Source organism: Gorilla gorilla, chromosome 6 (genome assembly GCF_029281585.2).
Source record: "Gorilla gorilla gorilla isolate KB3781 chromosome 6, NHGRI_mGorGor1-v2.1_pri, whole genome shotgun sequence".
Classification (NCBI taxonomy): domain Eukaryota; kingdom Metazoa; phylum Chordata; class Mammalia; order Primates; family Hominidae; genus Gorilla; species Gorilla gorilla.
Genome location: NC_073230.2, coordinates 132,527,608 through 132,541,411, shown reverse-complemented (window position 1 = coordinate 132,541,411; position 13,804 = coordinate 132,527,608). Strand labels below are relative to the sequence as shown.

At 36.8% G+C, this 13,804-nt stretch overlaps 1 protein-coding gene across 3 annotated transcripts in view; it reads left to right on the top strand.

Annotated features, from left to right (window-relative positions):
• The window catches only part of IQUB (IQ motif and ubiquitin domain containing), an 82,494-nt gene that overhangs the window by 11,056 nt on the left and 57,634 nt on the right, over positions 1 to 13,804 (top strand). For all 3 annotated transcript variants that reach the window (XM_031012636.3, XM_063708755.1, XM_055347341.2), the window contains one exon: positions 11,758 to 12,155. In XM_031012636.3, coding sequence (XP_030868496.2) covers positions 11,762 to 12,155 — 394 coding nt within the window. In that variant the 5' untranslated portion in view covers positions 11,758 to 11,761. The remainder of the gene's footprint in view (positions 1 to 11,757; positions 12,156 to 13,804) is intronic.

The following is a 13,804-nucleotide window of genomic DNA, read 5'->3' as shown; positions in this document are numbered from 1 at the left end:
TGGTACTGGTACCAAAACAGAGATATAGATCAATGGAACAGAACAGAGCCCTCAGAAATAACGCCGCATATCTACAACTATCTGATCTTTGACAAACCTGAGAAAAACGAGCAATGGGGAAAGGATTCCCTATTTAATAAATGTTGCTGGGAAAACTGGCTAGCCATATGTAGAACGCTGAAACTGGATCCCTTCCTTACACGTTATACAAAAATCAATTCAAGATGGATTAAAGACTTAAACGTTAGACCTAAAACCATAAAAACCCTAGAAGAAAACCTAGGCATTACCATTCAGGACATAGGCATGGGCAAGGACTTCATGTCTAAAACACTAAAAGCAATGGCAACAAAAGTCAAAATTGACAAATGGGGTCTAATTAAACTAAAGAGCTTCTGCACAGCAAAAGAAACTACAATCAGTGTGAACAGGCAGCCTACAAAATGGGAGAAAATTTTCGCAACCTACTCATCTGACAAAGGGCTTATATCCAGAATCTACAATGAACTCAAACAAATTTACAAGAAAAAAACAAACTACCCCATCAGAAAGTGGGCAAAGGAGATGAACAGACACTTCTCAAAAGAAGACATTTATGCAGCCAAAAAACACATGAAAAAATGCTCACCATCACTGGCCATCAGAGAAATGCAAATCAAAACCACAATGAGATACCATCTCACACCAGTTAGAATGGCAATCATTAAAAAGTCAGGAAACAACAGGTGCTGGAGAGGATGTGGAGAAATAGGAACACTTTTACACTGTTGGTGGGACTGTAAACTAGTTCAACCATTGTGGAAGTCAGTGTGGCGATTCCTCAGGGATCTAGAACTAGAAATACCATTTGACCCAGCCATCCCATTACTGGGTATAATACCCAAAGGACTATAAATCATGCTGCTATAAAGACACATGCACATGTATGTTTATTGCAGCATTATTCACAATAGCAAAGACCTGGAACCAACCCAAATGTCCAACAATGATAGACTGGATTAAGAAAATGTGGCACATATACACCATGGAATACTATGCAGCCATAAAAAATGATGAGTTCATGTCCTTTGTAGGGACATGGATGAAATTGGAAATCATCATTCTCAGTAAACTATCGCAAGAACAAAAAACCAAACACCGCATATTCTCACTCATAGGTGGGAATTGAACAATGAGAACACATGGACACCGGAAGGGGAACATCACACTCTGGGGACTGTTGTGGGGTGGGGGGAGGGGGGAGGGGTAGCATTGGGAGATATACCTAATGCTAGATGACGAGTTAGTGGGTGCAGCACACCAGCATGGCACATGTATACATATGTAACTAACCTGCACATTGTGCATGTGTACCCTAAAACTTAAAGTATAATAATAAAAAAAGTATTTTTTTCTCCTCCTTTATAAAATGAGTAATTATGTAATATCTAGGAGTCATTATTAATGTATAATTATCATTAGCCATTTGGAAATTTTAGAAATAGTTCATTACTAATTAGCTAGCATTTATTATATGCTTATTGTGTGCCAGGCACTGTTTGCTAAGTACTTTATATACACTACTTTATTTAATTCTTGGAAGAAACTTTGATGTTGAAACTACTAATATCCCATTTCACAAGTGTGGAAAATGAGACTTAGGTTAAGAAACCTCTGTATCTCAAAGTCATATAGCTGGTAAGTATCAGGAACTGTGAGGGGTCTGGTGTTTTACCCTATGTACAAACTAATAAATTAGTCACTGTTTCTTGGATGCTGGGTCAAAGGACACATGCAAAAGAAGTAGCCAGTGCTACAAGTTTGTGCCAATTTCCCAAGCCCCACCCAGTCCAACAGGGGAAACACAAGTGAGTCTACATGGATGCTTGCACATGGGGAATGTACTGCTTTTACAGTAAACCAAAGAAAGCCTGCTCTTTGTTTTGGGGAAAGAGTTTATCTCAGCTGTTGCAGTTTCTTGGTGCAAACAGAACCCTGAGAAATGGTCTGGGTAAACAGTGGTCATGGCCTTGCATTTTTGTCACACCCACAGGAACATGTAGGGACACTCAAGACCCATGGCCGATTGCTTCTTTTAACAAGAAGTTGTTAAGTCTAGATTCAAACTCAGGTGGGCTGGCTCCAGTCAGCCCTTCTGAAATTCCACTTTAGGAAACCAAAGCTGAGAATCACTGTACTGCATGGCAATGAAGTCATGACTTAGAAACCTTGACATTTCTTATTTTTAGGTTGAATAAATGCTTATCACTGCTAACCATCATAAACACAGTTGCTAATCACCCTTTTTATAAACAACTAATGTCTTGAAAACATGTAGTTATTTGGGTCATTCATATTAATTAAGGACCTATGAACCTTAGGCACTACTATACATACAATCTACAGGTTACAGAGAACTGTGATCTCTGTGTGTGTGTGTGTGTGTGTGTTTATTTAGACAGGGTCTCACTCCATCACTCTGGCTGGAGGGCAGTGGTGAGATCTTGGCTCACTACAATCTCCACCGCCCTGGCTGAAGCGATCTTCCCACCTCAGCCTCCTGAGTAATTAGAATTGCAGGTGCGTGCCACAATACAATGCCCGGCTAAGTTTGTATTTTTTGTAGAGACAGGGTCTCACTATGTTGCCCAGGCTGGTATTGAATTCCTAGGCTCAAGAGATCTGACCACCTCGGCCTCCCAAAGTACTGGGATTACAGGCGTGAGTTACTGCACCCAGCCCTCATTTTGTTTGTAAGGAGATAGATTGCTTGGAGGGGAGCAATCTAGGACACCTAACATACTAAAATTAGGGTGAAATAAATATAAGCATTAGAAACCATAGCAACTAGGAAATGGAGGCAGACACATTGAGGAGGAAGATGGAGGGGTAAGGATTTATCCAGTACCTATGAAAGGAACTTTATAATATGTGGCTTCCGTTTCTGACTGCATTGATTTCACATGTCTCATGGCTTTAAATACCATAGACTTCTGACTCTCCAATTTCCAGGCCAACATCTTCTCAGAACTTCAAACTGCTAACCCAGTGTCCAATGGGCATCTCAAACTCAGCATACCCCAAATCAGACTGATCTAATTTCCATGCATACCTCAGGCCTCCTTTATTTGAAGTTTTCCTTATTTCTGTAAATGTAGCTCTATCCTTCTGGTTACTTGGGCTAAAAATGTTAGCAGTATCCTTGATTCCTCTCTATCTCATAGCCCACATTTAGTTCATCACTAAATCCTTTCAGCTGTATTTTAAAAATATATCCAGAATCCAGTCAGCACTTCTCATCATCTCCTCTACTGTCACCCAGGTCCATTTCACCTCATGTCAAGGTTACTACAATAGATTCCAGTAGACTCCTAATGTCCTACCAGCTTCCCACTCCCCTACCTTCCACAATCTAATGCCCTCTCCCCACAACCTCGTTTCTGGCTTCATCTTCTATTGCTCTTTTCTTAACTCACTGCTCTCTAGCCACATAAGTTGACTAGCTAGTTATTCCTCAGATATGTGATGCTTCTCATTTCTCCATTTGTCCTCATGCCTTGCTTATTTTCTCAGTTCAGCCTCCTGCTCAGATGTCATTTCAACCAGAGAGGCATTCCTTCCTCACACATATACTTAGCAAAACTTGCCACTCTGCTCTGCCATACTCTTTCCTGATAGTCTCATACTTCCTAGCCACCTTCTTTGCTTTATTATTTTGCTAGTTCTTTATCTGATCCAATGTATATTTTACTAATTTAGTTATTACTTGTCCATTTTCCTCACTAGAATATAAGCTTTTTTTAAACTGCAGATCAAAATCTCTGCAGTAAAAACTGCAAACTACCAACCAGATCAAAATCCCTGCAGTAAAAAAAGCTTATATTCTAGTGAGGAAAATGGGCAAGTAACAACTAAATTAGTAAAATATATACTGGGTCAGATAAAGATATGTATCAAATATCACGTGTGTCCAATAAATATGTGCAATAATTATGTATCAACAAAAATTTAAAAATTTTTGAAAAGCCTTGTCCATGGCTGTGTGTAGAAACATAGAAGTGTCTCTACACACAGCTAAAAGGGGGACTGGTAATGAGTAGGTACCCAATAAAAATTTGTTGAAAGCATGAATGAATTCAGCCATGGCCAATGCTTTTCAAAAATTTAAAAATTTTTGTTTATACATAATTGTACATATTTATTGAGCAACTGTGATATTTGATACATGCATACAATTTGTAATAATCAAATTAAGGTAATTAAGATATCTGTTACCTTGTCATTTCTTTGTTCTGGGAATATTCCAAAACTTTTCTTCTAGCTATTTTGAAATATAAAATATTGTTAACTATAGTCACTGTACAGTGCTATCAAACATAGAACTTACTCCTTCTATGTAAATGTATTTTTGAACCCCTTAACCAACCTTACTTCATCCTTCCTCCCTCCTGCCCTTCTCAGCTTCTGGTAACCATCATTCTACTCTCTACCCTTGTGAGATCAACTTTTTAAGCTCCTACTTTTGAATGAGAACATGTGATATTTGTCTTTCTGTGCCTTGCTTATTTTACTTAACATAATGTCCCCCAGTTTCACCCATGTTGTTGCAAATGACATAATTTCATTCTTTTTTATGGCTTAATAATATTTCATTGTGTGTATACATGCCACATTTTCTTTCTTTATTCGGTGGTAGACACTTAGGTTGATTGGCTATTGTGGATAGTGCTGCAGTAAACATGGGAGTGCAGATATCTCTTCAATATGCTGATTTCCTTTCTTTCGGTTATATACCCAGCAGTGGAATTGCTGGATTATATGGTAGAACTATTTTTAGTTTTTTGAGGAAACTTTCTGCTGTTTTCTACAATGGCTGTAGTAATTTACATTTCCCACTAACAGTGTACTACCGTTCCCCTTTCTTTGCATCCTTGCCAGCATCTGTTATTTTCTTTTTGACAATAGCCATTTTAACTGGGGTGAGATGATGTCTTATTGTGGTTTTGATTTGCATTTCTCTGATTATTATTGATGTTGAGTATTTTTTCATATACCTGTTGGCTATTTTTATGTCTTCTTTTGAGAAATGTAGTGATTATATTGATGAAAAAAATAAGGGGGTAGTTGAGGTATGATTAGGGAGGCCTCCCTGGAAACTGAGACATGGAAGATGAGGAATTAGTCATAAAGATTTGTAGTAACAGACCAGGTGCAGTGGCTCATGCCTGTAATCCCAGCACTTTGGGAGGCTGAGGTGGGCAAATCACCTGAGGTCAGGAGTTTGAGACCAGCCTGGCCAACATAGTGAAACTGTGTATCTACTAAACATACAAAAATTAGCCAGGCGTGGTGGTGGGCGCCTGTAACCCCAGCTATTTGGGAGGCTGAGGCAGGAGAATTGCTTGAACCAGGAGGCAGAGGTTGCAGTGAGCTGAGATCGCACCACTGTACTGTAGCCTGGGTGACAGAGCCAGACTATCTCAAAAAAGGTTTGTAGTAACACATTTCTGACAGAGGAAACATAAAATGCAAAAGCCCCAAGAGGGAGATCAGCCCTAGATATGGTAAAAGGTGGGGTTGTTTAGAAGATGAGGTCAGAGAGGCAGGGGCTAGATCATTTAGGACCTTGAAGGCCATGGTGAGTAGTTTGGATTTTATTCTGGAAAGCATTTTATTTTAGAGGTATTTAAGCAAGTATGAGAGGGGCATGGCATGATTTTCTTTAAAAAATATTTTTCTGGCTGCTGTGAGAATAATGGATTTTTTTGGCGGGGGTTGGTGGGGTAGGAGTTTCAAGAATGAAATTAAGATAACCAGCTAAGAGACTGTTGCAGTAGTACTGTCAAAATATGATAGGATGGCAGAAAAAAGTAGACTGAGACTAAATCTTCAGGTCAGTATTGACAGTGCTTTTTGAGTGGCTGGATAATGGGTGAGCGAAAGAAAAAAAAATAAAAGGATGACTCTAAAAGTAGACCTTCCTTGGTTGTGTTATATTATTGTTTTATTATACTGTTAGATATAATTTACTCATGTTACAGTTATGAAATTTATTATCTTAGGCCTATTGGATCAACTCTCATGCCCTGGTGGGCATTCAAGCTGGTTTAATCCTTTTCAACCTTATTAGACAGATATAAGCATGGCTTGCCCTTTAGGTATCTATACCTTCAGACTGCTTTTAAGTGTTGTGTCTGTTAAATGGGGCCTTGTTCACATTGGGTAGTGTCAGATGGAACCTAACAAAGTTTCAGGGCATAGGTGAGCAAGCATTGTTCTTGCTGGCTGTAGGAAAGACAATGTAATTGCTGTTGTGAAATGGTTATTCTTACTATATAGCTATGAAAATAATCACTGGATACTGACTCTCAGAAGCTTTTTTGGTGTTGGTCCATGGATGGTTCTGATTCCTCATGGAAGACAGTTCCCTGTGGTTCTCTAGAATTTCTGATTAAGAGACACTGACAGCTTTGTGTTGAATTTTGTTTTCAAGGGTATTTGTATACTGAACAGTCTTAAAAGATATAGGGTCTCTTTGTTTTTTTTTTTTTTTTTTTTTTTTTTTTTTGAGATGGAGTCTCGCTCTGTCACCCAGGCTGGAGTGCAGTGGCGCGATCTCGGCTCACTGCAAGCTCTGCCTCCCTGGTTCACGCCATTCTCTTGCCTCAGCCTCCCGAGTAGCTGGGACTACAGGTGCCTGCCACAACGCCTGGCTAATTTTTTTGTATTTTTAGTAGAGACGGGGTTTCACTGTGTTAGCCAGGATGGTCTCAATCTCCTGACCTCATGATCCACCCGCCTCGGCCTCGCAAAGTGCTGGGATTACAGGCATGAGCCACAGCGCCCTGCCGATATATGGTCTCTTTCTAAAGCAGAGGTCAGATTTATCTGTCTAATATAATAACAATGATATATTCCCCCAAGGCAAAGGTTAGGCATATTTGCTTGCAGTCCATTATAAAGGACTGGAGTTTCTAAGCTTGGGGTTTCTTAGCTGTGATGCAAACCCACTGTGTGTATGGCATCTAATTGGGCATTCCACATTGTTCCTCTGGGATTTGGGGGCACAGGGATCCTATGTGAATATAAAGCTCATGCTATCTGCTATGCCATGAGTAATAAAGTCCTTTGTCTCTGGCCCAGGAGTCTTATCTATTCTGACAGTATTCATGAAACTATGGCAGGCTAAATTGTTAGCTTGTAGGTAGGATGAAATCTCAGACCTGTCATAATTTTTAGTTCCTATTCCTAAAGAGGCTTTAGCACTCTTGATCACATACTCTCCCAGCCACCTTGTGTTTTCCCCACTCTACTAGCCTATGATGTCTTATCTAATTTTTTAAACAGGTAATACATTTATATTGTTTAAAAATAAAAATATTAAAAATAATACATTGAGAATTCTGGAGCCCACCCTTGTTCTGGCTACTTCCTACTCACCTTGCCCCCCGTCAGATAACTAGTTTTCTTAGTTTCTTTCATACTTTTCTGAGTGTTTCTTTATCCAAATAGAAACAAACACGAATATATATTCTTATTTCACCTTCTTTCTTTTTCTCACTTAATAAATCTTGGAGTGTGACTTCTGTCAACATATAGAGTACTTCATCCTCCTCTTCCTCTTTCTTCTTTTTGATTTAGCTTCTTTATTAAGTATAGCACAAAATCAGAAAGCCACATAAAACACATTTACAGATTAATGAATTATGATAAGATAAATGCCCTTTTTATCATTTTCACCCCCACAACAGATATGACAAATGATTGTTTCGTATTTCTGTGTGTGTATGACTTTATGACATTATTTTTATACAGCCAAAATGCATTTATATTTACCCATATATTTTCACTTTCTTTGATATTTATCATTTCCTATACTACTGACCTTACATCTGGGATCAGTTCTTTTTCCCTGCCTCGTCGATTTTCAAAAATTGTTATTGTTATTGAAATTCCTTGAGTCTTAGTCTTAATAGCACACTTTTTTCCCCCTACTGAAAGGAGCATTAATTGCTTTTACTTTTTGTCATCTTTCTAGTAAGGGATAATCTAGACACATTAAAATTTGCCCTCTTTAGTCTGGAGTGCTATACATTTTAATAAACACATATAGTTTGCATAACCACTACCACAATTGAGATTTTGAGTGTTTCCATCACGTAAAAAATCCCCACATCCTTCTGTAATCAACTCTTATCTTTACCCTTAGGCTTTGGTATATTTTCTAACCCTAGGATTTGTCATATAAATTGAGTCAATAGTACACAGCCTTAGTAAAGCTGGCTTCTTCACTGAGCATAATTTGAGTTTCATCCATGTTGTTGTGTGTACCACTTATCTTTATATGCACTCACTAGCACTTGCTATTAGAGAGCTTTAAAAAATATTATTTTAATTATTCTAATAGGTATGTAGTGCTATCTCATTGTGATTTGAAATTCCATTTTTATAATGAGTGATGATATTGAGCTTCTTTTTATGTGTTTGTTCTCAGGGCGTAGACTAGGGTGATGCAAATGATGTACCTAGGCCCAAAATTTTAGGAGGCATTCATTTTCAGACATGAGTACAAGTGTAGAGCAGTTAGGCACTTCACTTGCCTCAACTTAGGCCTGGCCCTGCTTAATTGCCTTCTATATGTATTCTTTGGTGAAGTGTCTGTTTAAATCTTTTACCCTTTTTAAATATTATTTTTTCTTATTATTCTCTATATAGTCTGGATATAAGTCCTTTATCAGATATGCATTTTGTGAAAAGTATCTTCCAGTCTATGATTTGTCTTTTTATTCTCCCAGTTGTGTTTTCTGAAGAGCAGAAGTTCTTGATTTTGTTGTTATTGCTGTTTTTAGAAGATACCATCTTGGCTAGTTTGGGGTGTTGGCTAATATGTTGCTAGGAGGTAGGGCTTTGTTATGATATTCTCTTTCTAATTAGGCCATTAAGCTCTGTTACAGGAGAAAATACTCAAAATGGTGTTTTTGTGTGTGTGTTTTTTGTTTTTTGTTTGTTTGTTTGTTTGTTGTTTTTTGTGGTGAGAGCCTGAAGAAGTTTCTTGATCTTTTTTAAAATTGAGCTTTGTTCAGGTTTTTCTCATTCCACTTCTTTCCCTCTTGATTGTTTTGAAATTTAAAAACTATGTTTATGTTTTTTATTGCTTGTAGTGAGATTTAACTATGCATATTTAAGTAACAAAGTCTAAGGTTAAGAATATGTCCCCCTTGGAATGGGAGGCCATTGTTTTAAGTGAAATAACTCAGAAACAGAAAGTCAAATACCACATGTTCTCACTTATAAGTAGGAGTGAAATAACATCTATACCTGAACATAGAGAGTGGAATAATAGACATTGGAGACTTGAAAGAAAGGGAGCATAGGAAGGGTGTGAGGGATGAGAAATTATTCAGTGGGTACTGTGTATACTATTAGGGTGATGGCCTCAATAAAAGCCCAGACTTCACCACTACACAATATATTAATGTAACAAAACTGCACTGTACTTGTACTCCCTAAGTCTATACAAATAAACAAATTATAAACAGTATAAGGATTTGAGAGAGTTTGGTCTGTTTTTTTCCCTTCTCAATTATATATTATTGTCTAATATTTCAATTTACTATCATTTTGTATTAACAGTATTTGTTTGCATTTACCCATATGTTTATGATTTTTCACATTTACCTTTCCGAGTTGCACTTCAGACATCCATTGAAATCATTTTCCTCCTTTGAGTATATTCTTTAGAAGTTCCTTTAGAGCAAATATCTTGGTGGTAACTTAGTAACTAACTTGTAAATGCTTCTGTTTTCTTTCTTGAGAGGTAATTTTGCTGGGTGCACAATTCTAGGTTGATAGTTTTCTTCTTTCAGTTAGCCTATTGTTGCATTGGCTCCTATTTTTCTGATAAGTCTGCAGTGATTTTACTTTTCTTTGTATTAATGTCAGCAAATTAATATGATTCAAAACAGTAGATGTTATATTCTTTATCATTGTACTTTCAGGACCTTCTCTTTGTCTTCGATAGTCTGTAATTTCATTACACTGTATATGACTATTAATTATTTTTATTTAACCTGTTTGGTATATATTTATGTTATGCTTCCTGGATCTGAGGATCCGTATTCTTTTATCAGTTTTGAAGAGTTCTCAGCTATTACCTTTTAAAATATTTTTCCTGGCTGGTCATCATGGCTCATGCCTGTAATCCCAGCACTTTGGGAGGCCGAGGCAGATGAATCACTTGAGGCCAGGAGTTCGAGACCAGCCTGGCCAACATGGCAAAACCCCATCTCTACTAAAAATTCAAAAATAAGCTGAGTGTGGTAGCACATGCCTGTAGACCCAGTGACTCAGGAGGCTAAGGCAGGAGAATCACTTGAAACTTGGAGGTGGAGTTTGCAGTGAGCCGAGTTTGGACCACTGCACTCCAGCCTGGGCGACAGAGCAATACTCTGTCTCAAAAAGAATAAATAATACATAAAAATATTTTTTCTCCTCTATCTTTCTATTTTTCCTTCTGGGACTCCATTTTGACATATGTTAGTTCAGAAGCTGGCAAACATTTTAAGAAAAGGACTTCGCAGGTTTTTTTTAGACTGCAAAGACTGCACATAGTCTCCAATGCATCTTTGTTGTTTTTTGGTTTCACAATACAAAATCATTCTTAGCTCACAACAAAATATATGCTTAGCAAAAACATGCTAGGCTTTCTTTTCCATGGCTTTTAGTCTCATATTTTTTGTATCTTATCTGTTTGCATCATTCTATATAAAATCATTTTATTTATCTTCCAGTTTACTAATTCTCTCTTCAACTCTCTCTAATCTTGTATAGCTTATTCACTGAGATAAACAATTATATATTTTTATTGCAGATATTTCCATTTTTAAAAATTTATAACTTAGTAGCCAGATAATTCCACTGGCTATGGGTGAATTTATTTTCTCCATAAAGATTTGTGCTCAAAGTAGAAGCCCCAGAGAGAGCTTTTCCACCTCACTACTGTTTTAAGGTTTCATATTCCCCTTGCCTTTGCCATAGAAATCTGGTCTGGGGGCTACCTTCCCTATTTTCCCTTCCTGACTTCTATAGGTGGGCTCCCTGCTATATTGGACATTTGTTTCTCTGATTTAGCTCCTGCAGCTGCAGCCCGGCTCTGGCATGCCTTGGACTATCCTGGCCCAAGCTTTTAGATGCTGTCATCTTGTCTTCCAGACCCAAGCTTGTGGTTGCTATAGCTGTGGGTCTAGTCAGCTCCAAGCTCAATCCATATTTGTTGTAATAGGTTTATTTGGGGGGAGCAGAGGTCATTGTAGACCTCTGCTACAATTTGTAAGAGCAGAGCTACTACAAAAAGTGTATTCTGTTCAGGGTACACTTGCTATAGAGCTGGCTGGTTCCTTGGAGCTTCTAATCATTTGTAATGCTAGAAGCATCCATCAGTTTCGTATTCAGAAAAAAGAAATTCAAAAAGTATTTTCACGAGGCATTCTTCATTAAATAAGGAAGTTTCAAAAAATATGAGACTAAAATAAGGAAGAAATAAGAAATGACAAGATATTAAAAAATGTTTTTCCATATATTCTTTGCAGAGTATTGTCAAATTTATTGTTTTGAGGTTCTTTTTTTTAACCTGATGCTATTACTAAGATAAACATTTTTTTAAATTGAGCAACATTTTAGTTGAATATTATGAATGTTACTCTATACTAGCAATGAATTTGATTTTTTTGTGTAGAAACTTCATCTATGTAGTAAATGTGTTTATTTTTCTTAATTCAGGAAAATGTCTAATCAACAGAAGTATGAAGCTCAGAATATAGCCAATTCAACAGAAGAGAGTGATGATGCTTTTGATACTGTCACTATTCCAGTTCCCTCAGAAGAGCCTCAAGAGTCAGATCAAACTGAAGAGCATGAATCTGGAATAGAACAATTCAGTGAGAGCCATGTAATACATGTTGAGGAGCAGAGTGACCAAAGCTTTTCAAGCCTGGAACCAGACAATGAACAACTCATGGAAGAGGTTATATCACCAAGACAAGTTTCATATACTCCACAACATCATGAAAAGCAATTTGCAATGCAGAGGCCAAATGATGATAGTTTGGCATTTCTGGATAAAATAAAGTCTGTAAAGGAGTCTTTGCAAGAATCAATGGAAGATTCTCCAGCAACAGGTACTACCTAAGGAAGATAGGCTATTTCATTTTCTCATTTTGAAGAATGAATGCGTTTTCTTGTTGGCTTATTTTTGCTTAAAGATTTGTTTTATATTTGATATTCCTTTCCCTTTCCCTTATCCACCAAACCTCCAGAGTTACATAGCTTGAATCTCTTAACTATTTGTGAAAGCTTCTCTATTCTGCAGTATCTATTTTTCGTCAATGAATGAGCATCATTAAATTTAAAAATGGATATTTATACATTTTTTCAAAGAAAGTAGGTTTTAAAAATGTTTACCACCTTGGAAAATGATGGAGGAATTATTGACTAAAATGGGAATTATTTTACATGCCAATTTGGAATTAATTGTTATACCTAAAGAGCAAGAGGTGCATGGGAACTAGACAATAGATTTTTCTAGTTTCGTATCCAGTGCTCGCTTATTCTACATATCATGTTGCTTTTACATATTTCTATAGTCTGTTTAGTGTTAACTTATATTTTCCTTCAGAAAAATCATTGTTTTTCATTGTAGATTAATTTTAAAGACATAAAATAATGTTGATAGCATACAGTAGTTATTATTATCTTCTTAATAACAGCAGAGTGGCAGCAGCAATAAGGTGGTTACACAGAGAACCATTCTAGTTGCATGGTTAACTGACTGCTCCTTTTCCGTCTTGTGAATGAGTTTTGAGAGAGTTTCTGCCTACAGAGTGGAGAACATGAGCCATGATTTAACAACAATAATAACAGCAGCTTAGTTTGGCTGGTAAAATGTAGCTTTTGAATCTGGTGGTGTAGTTTACCCTTGTGTGATGTGTCCATATAAGTAAAGAATGAAAAGAAGGAGAGAAAACTATGTAAGCCCAGTTATACCTGACTGAAGCAGGTATCTCTCAATTTTAGTATTTAACTTAAATTTGGGTTTCATTTTTGGGTATTTCTGTCATTCCCTGATATTATAACTTAAACACATAGTGATTTTTAAAAAAATGTTGTCTTGGTCCTTTACCTCCTGAACTTCACAAATCCCTTGACACATTTCCTCTTCCCAAAGCTTAAGAAGTCACTACTATGAAAGTTTTAAAATTTATTAATTAAAATAACCTTCTTATATTTGCCATCTGAGAAAGTATTCTCTTTGTTGATAGAGAACTGTGGAAACAAGTTTTAACAAGCTCAAAGAACCTTCGCATTACCAATGCCTACTTAAATTTTGTCATGTTATTGATAAATGTCTTATTTTTAGCTTTACGAAAACTGTAATTTCAGGAATCTAGAAATATACAAAACTTTTTTGATCCACAGTCTTTATTCTATACTCCATCTTCTTACATCTTCTCCATTAAAATTTGAAGTCTGTAGATGTAAAACAGTTTACCCATACTAATTACTTTTTACATACTGTATTTCCCTCCTATATTCATGAACAGATAATCATTTTATAATAACATTTAAAAAATTTTTAATGTGTAAGTATCTTGATTCTCTCTTTTCTAGAGGGGATTGAGCCGTATAATGTCCCTCTTTGTGAAAAGTAGTTATAGTGCATTTCTAACTTCTGGGACACTCTCTCTGTCTCAGGTCTCTCTTTCCTAAATTCACTATGCAAAAATGCGTGATTTCCTGAGATGTATCCTATGCTTATATCTGAATAATA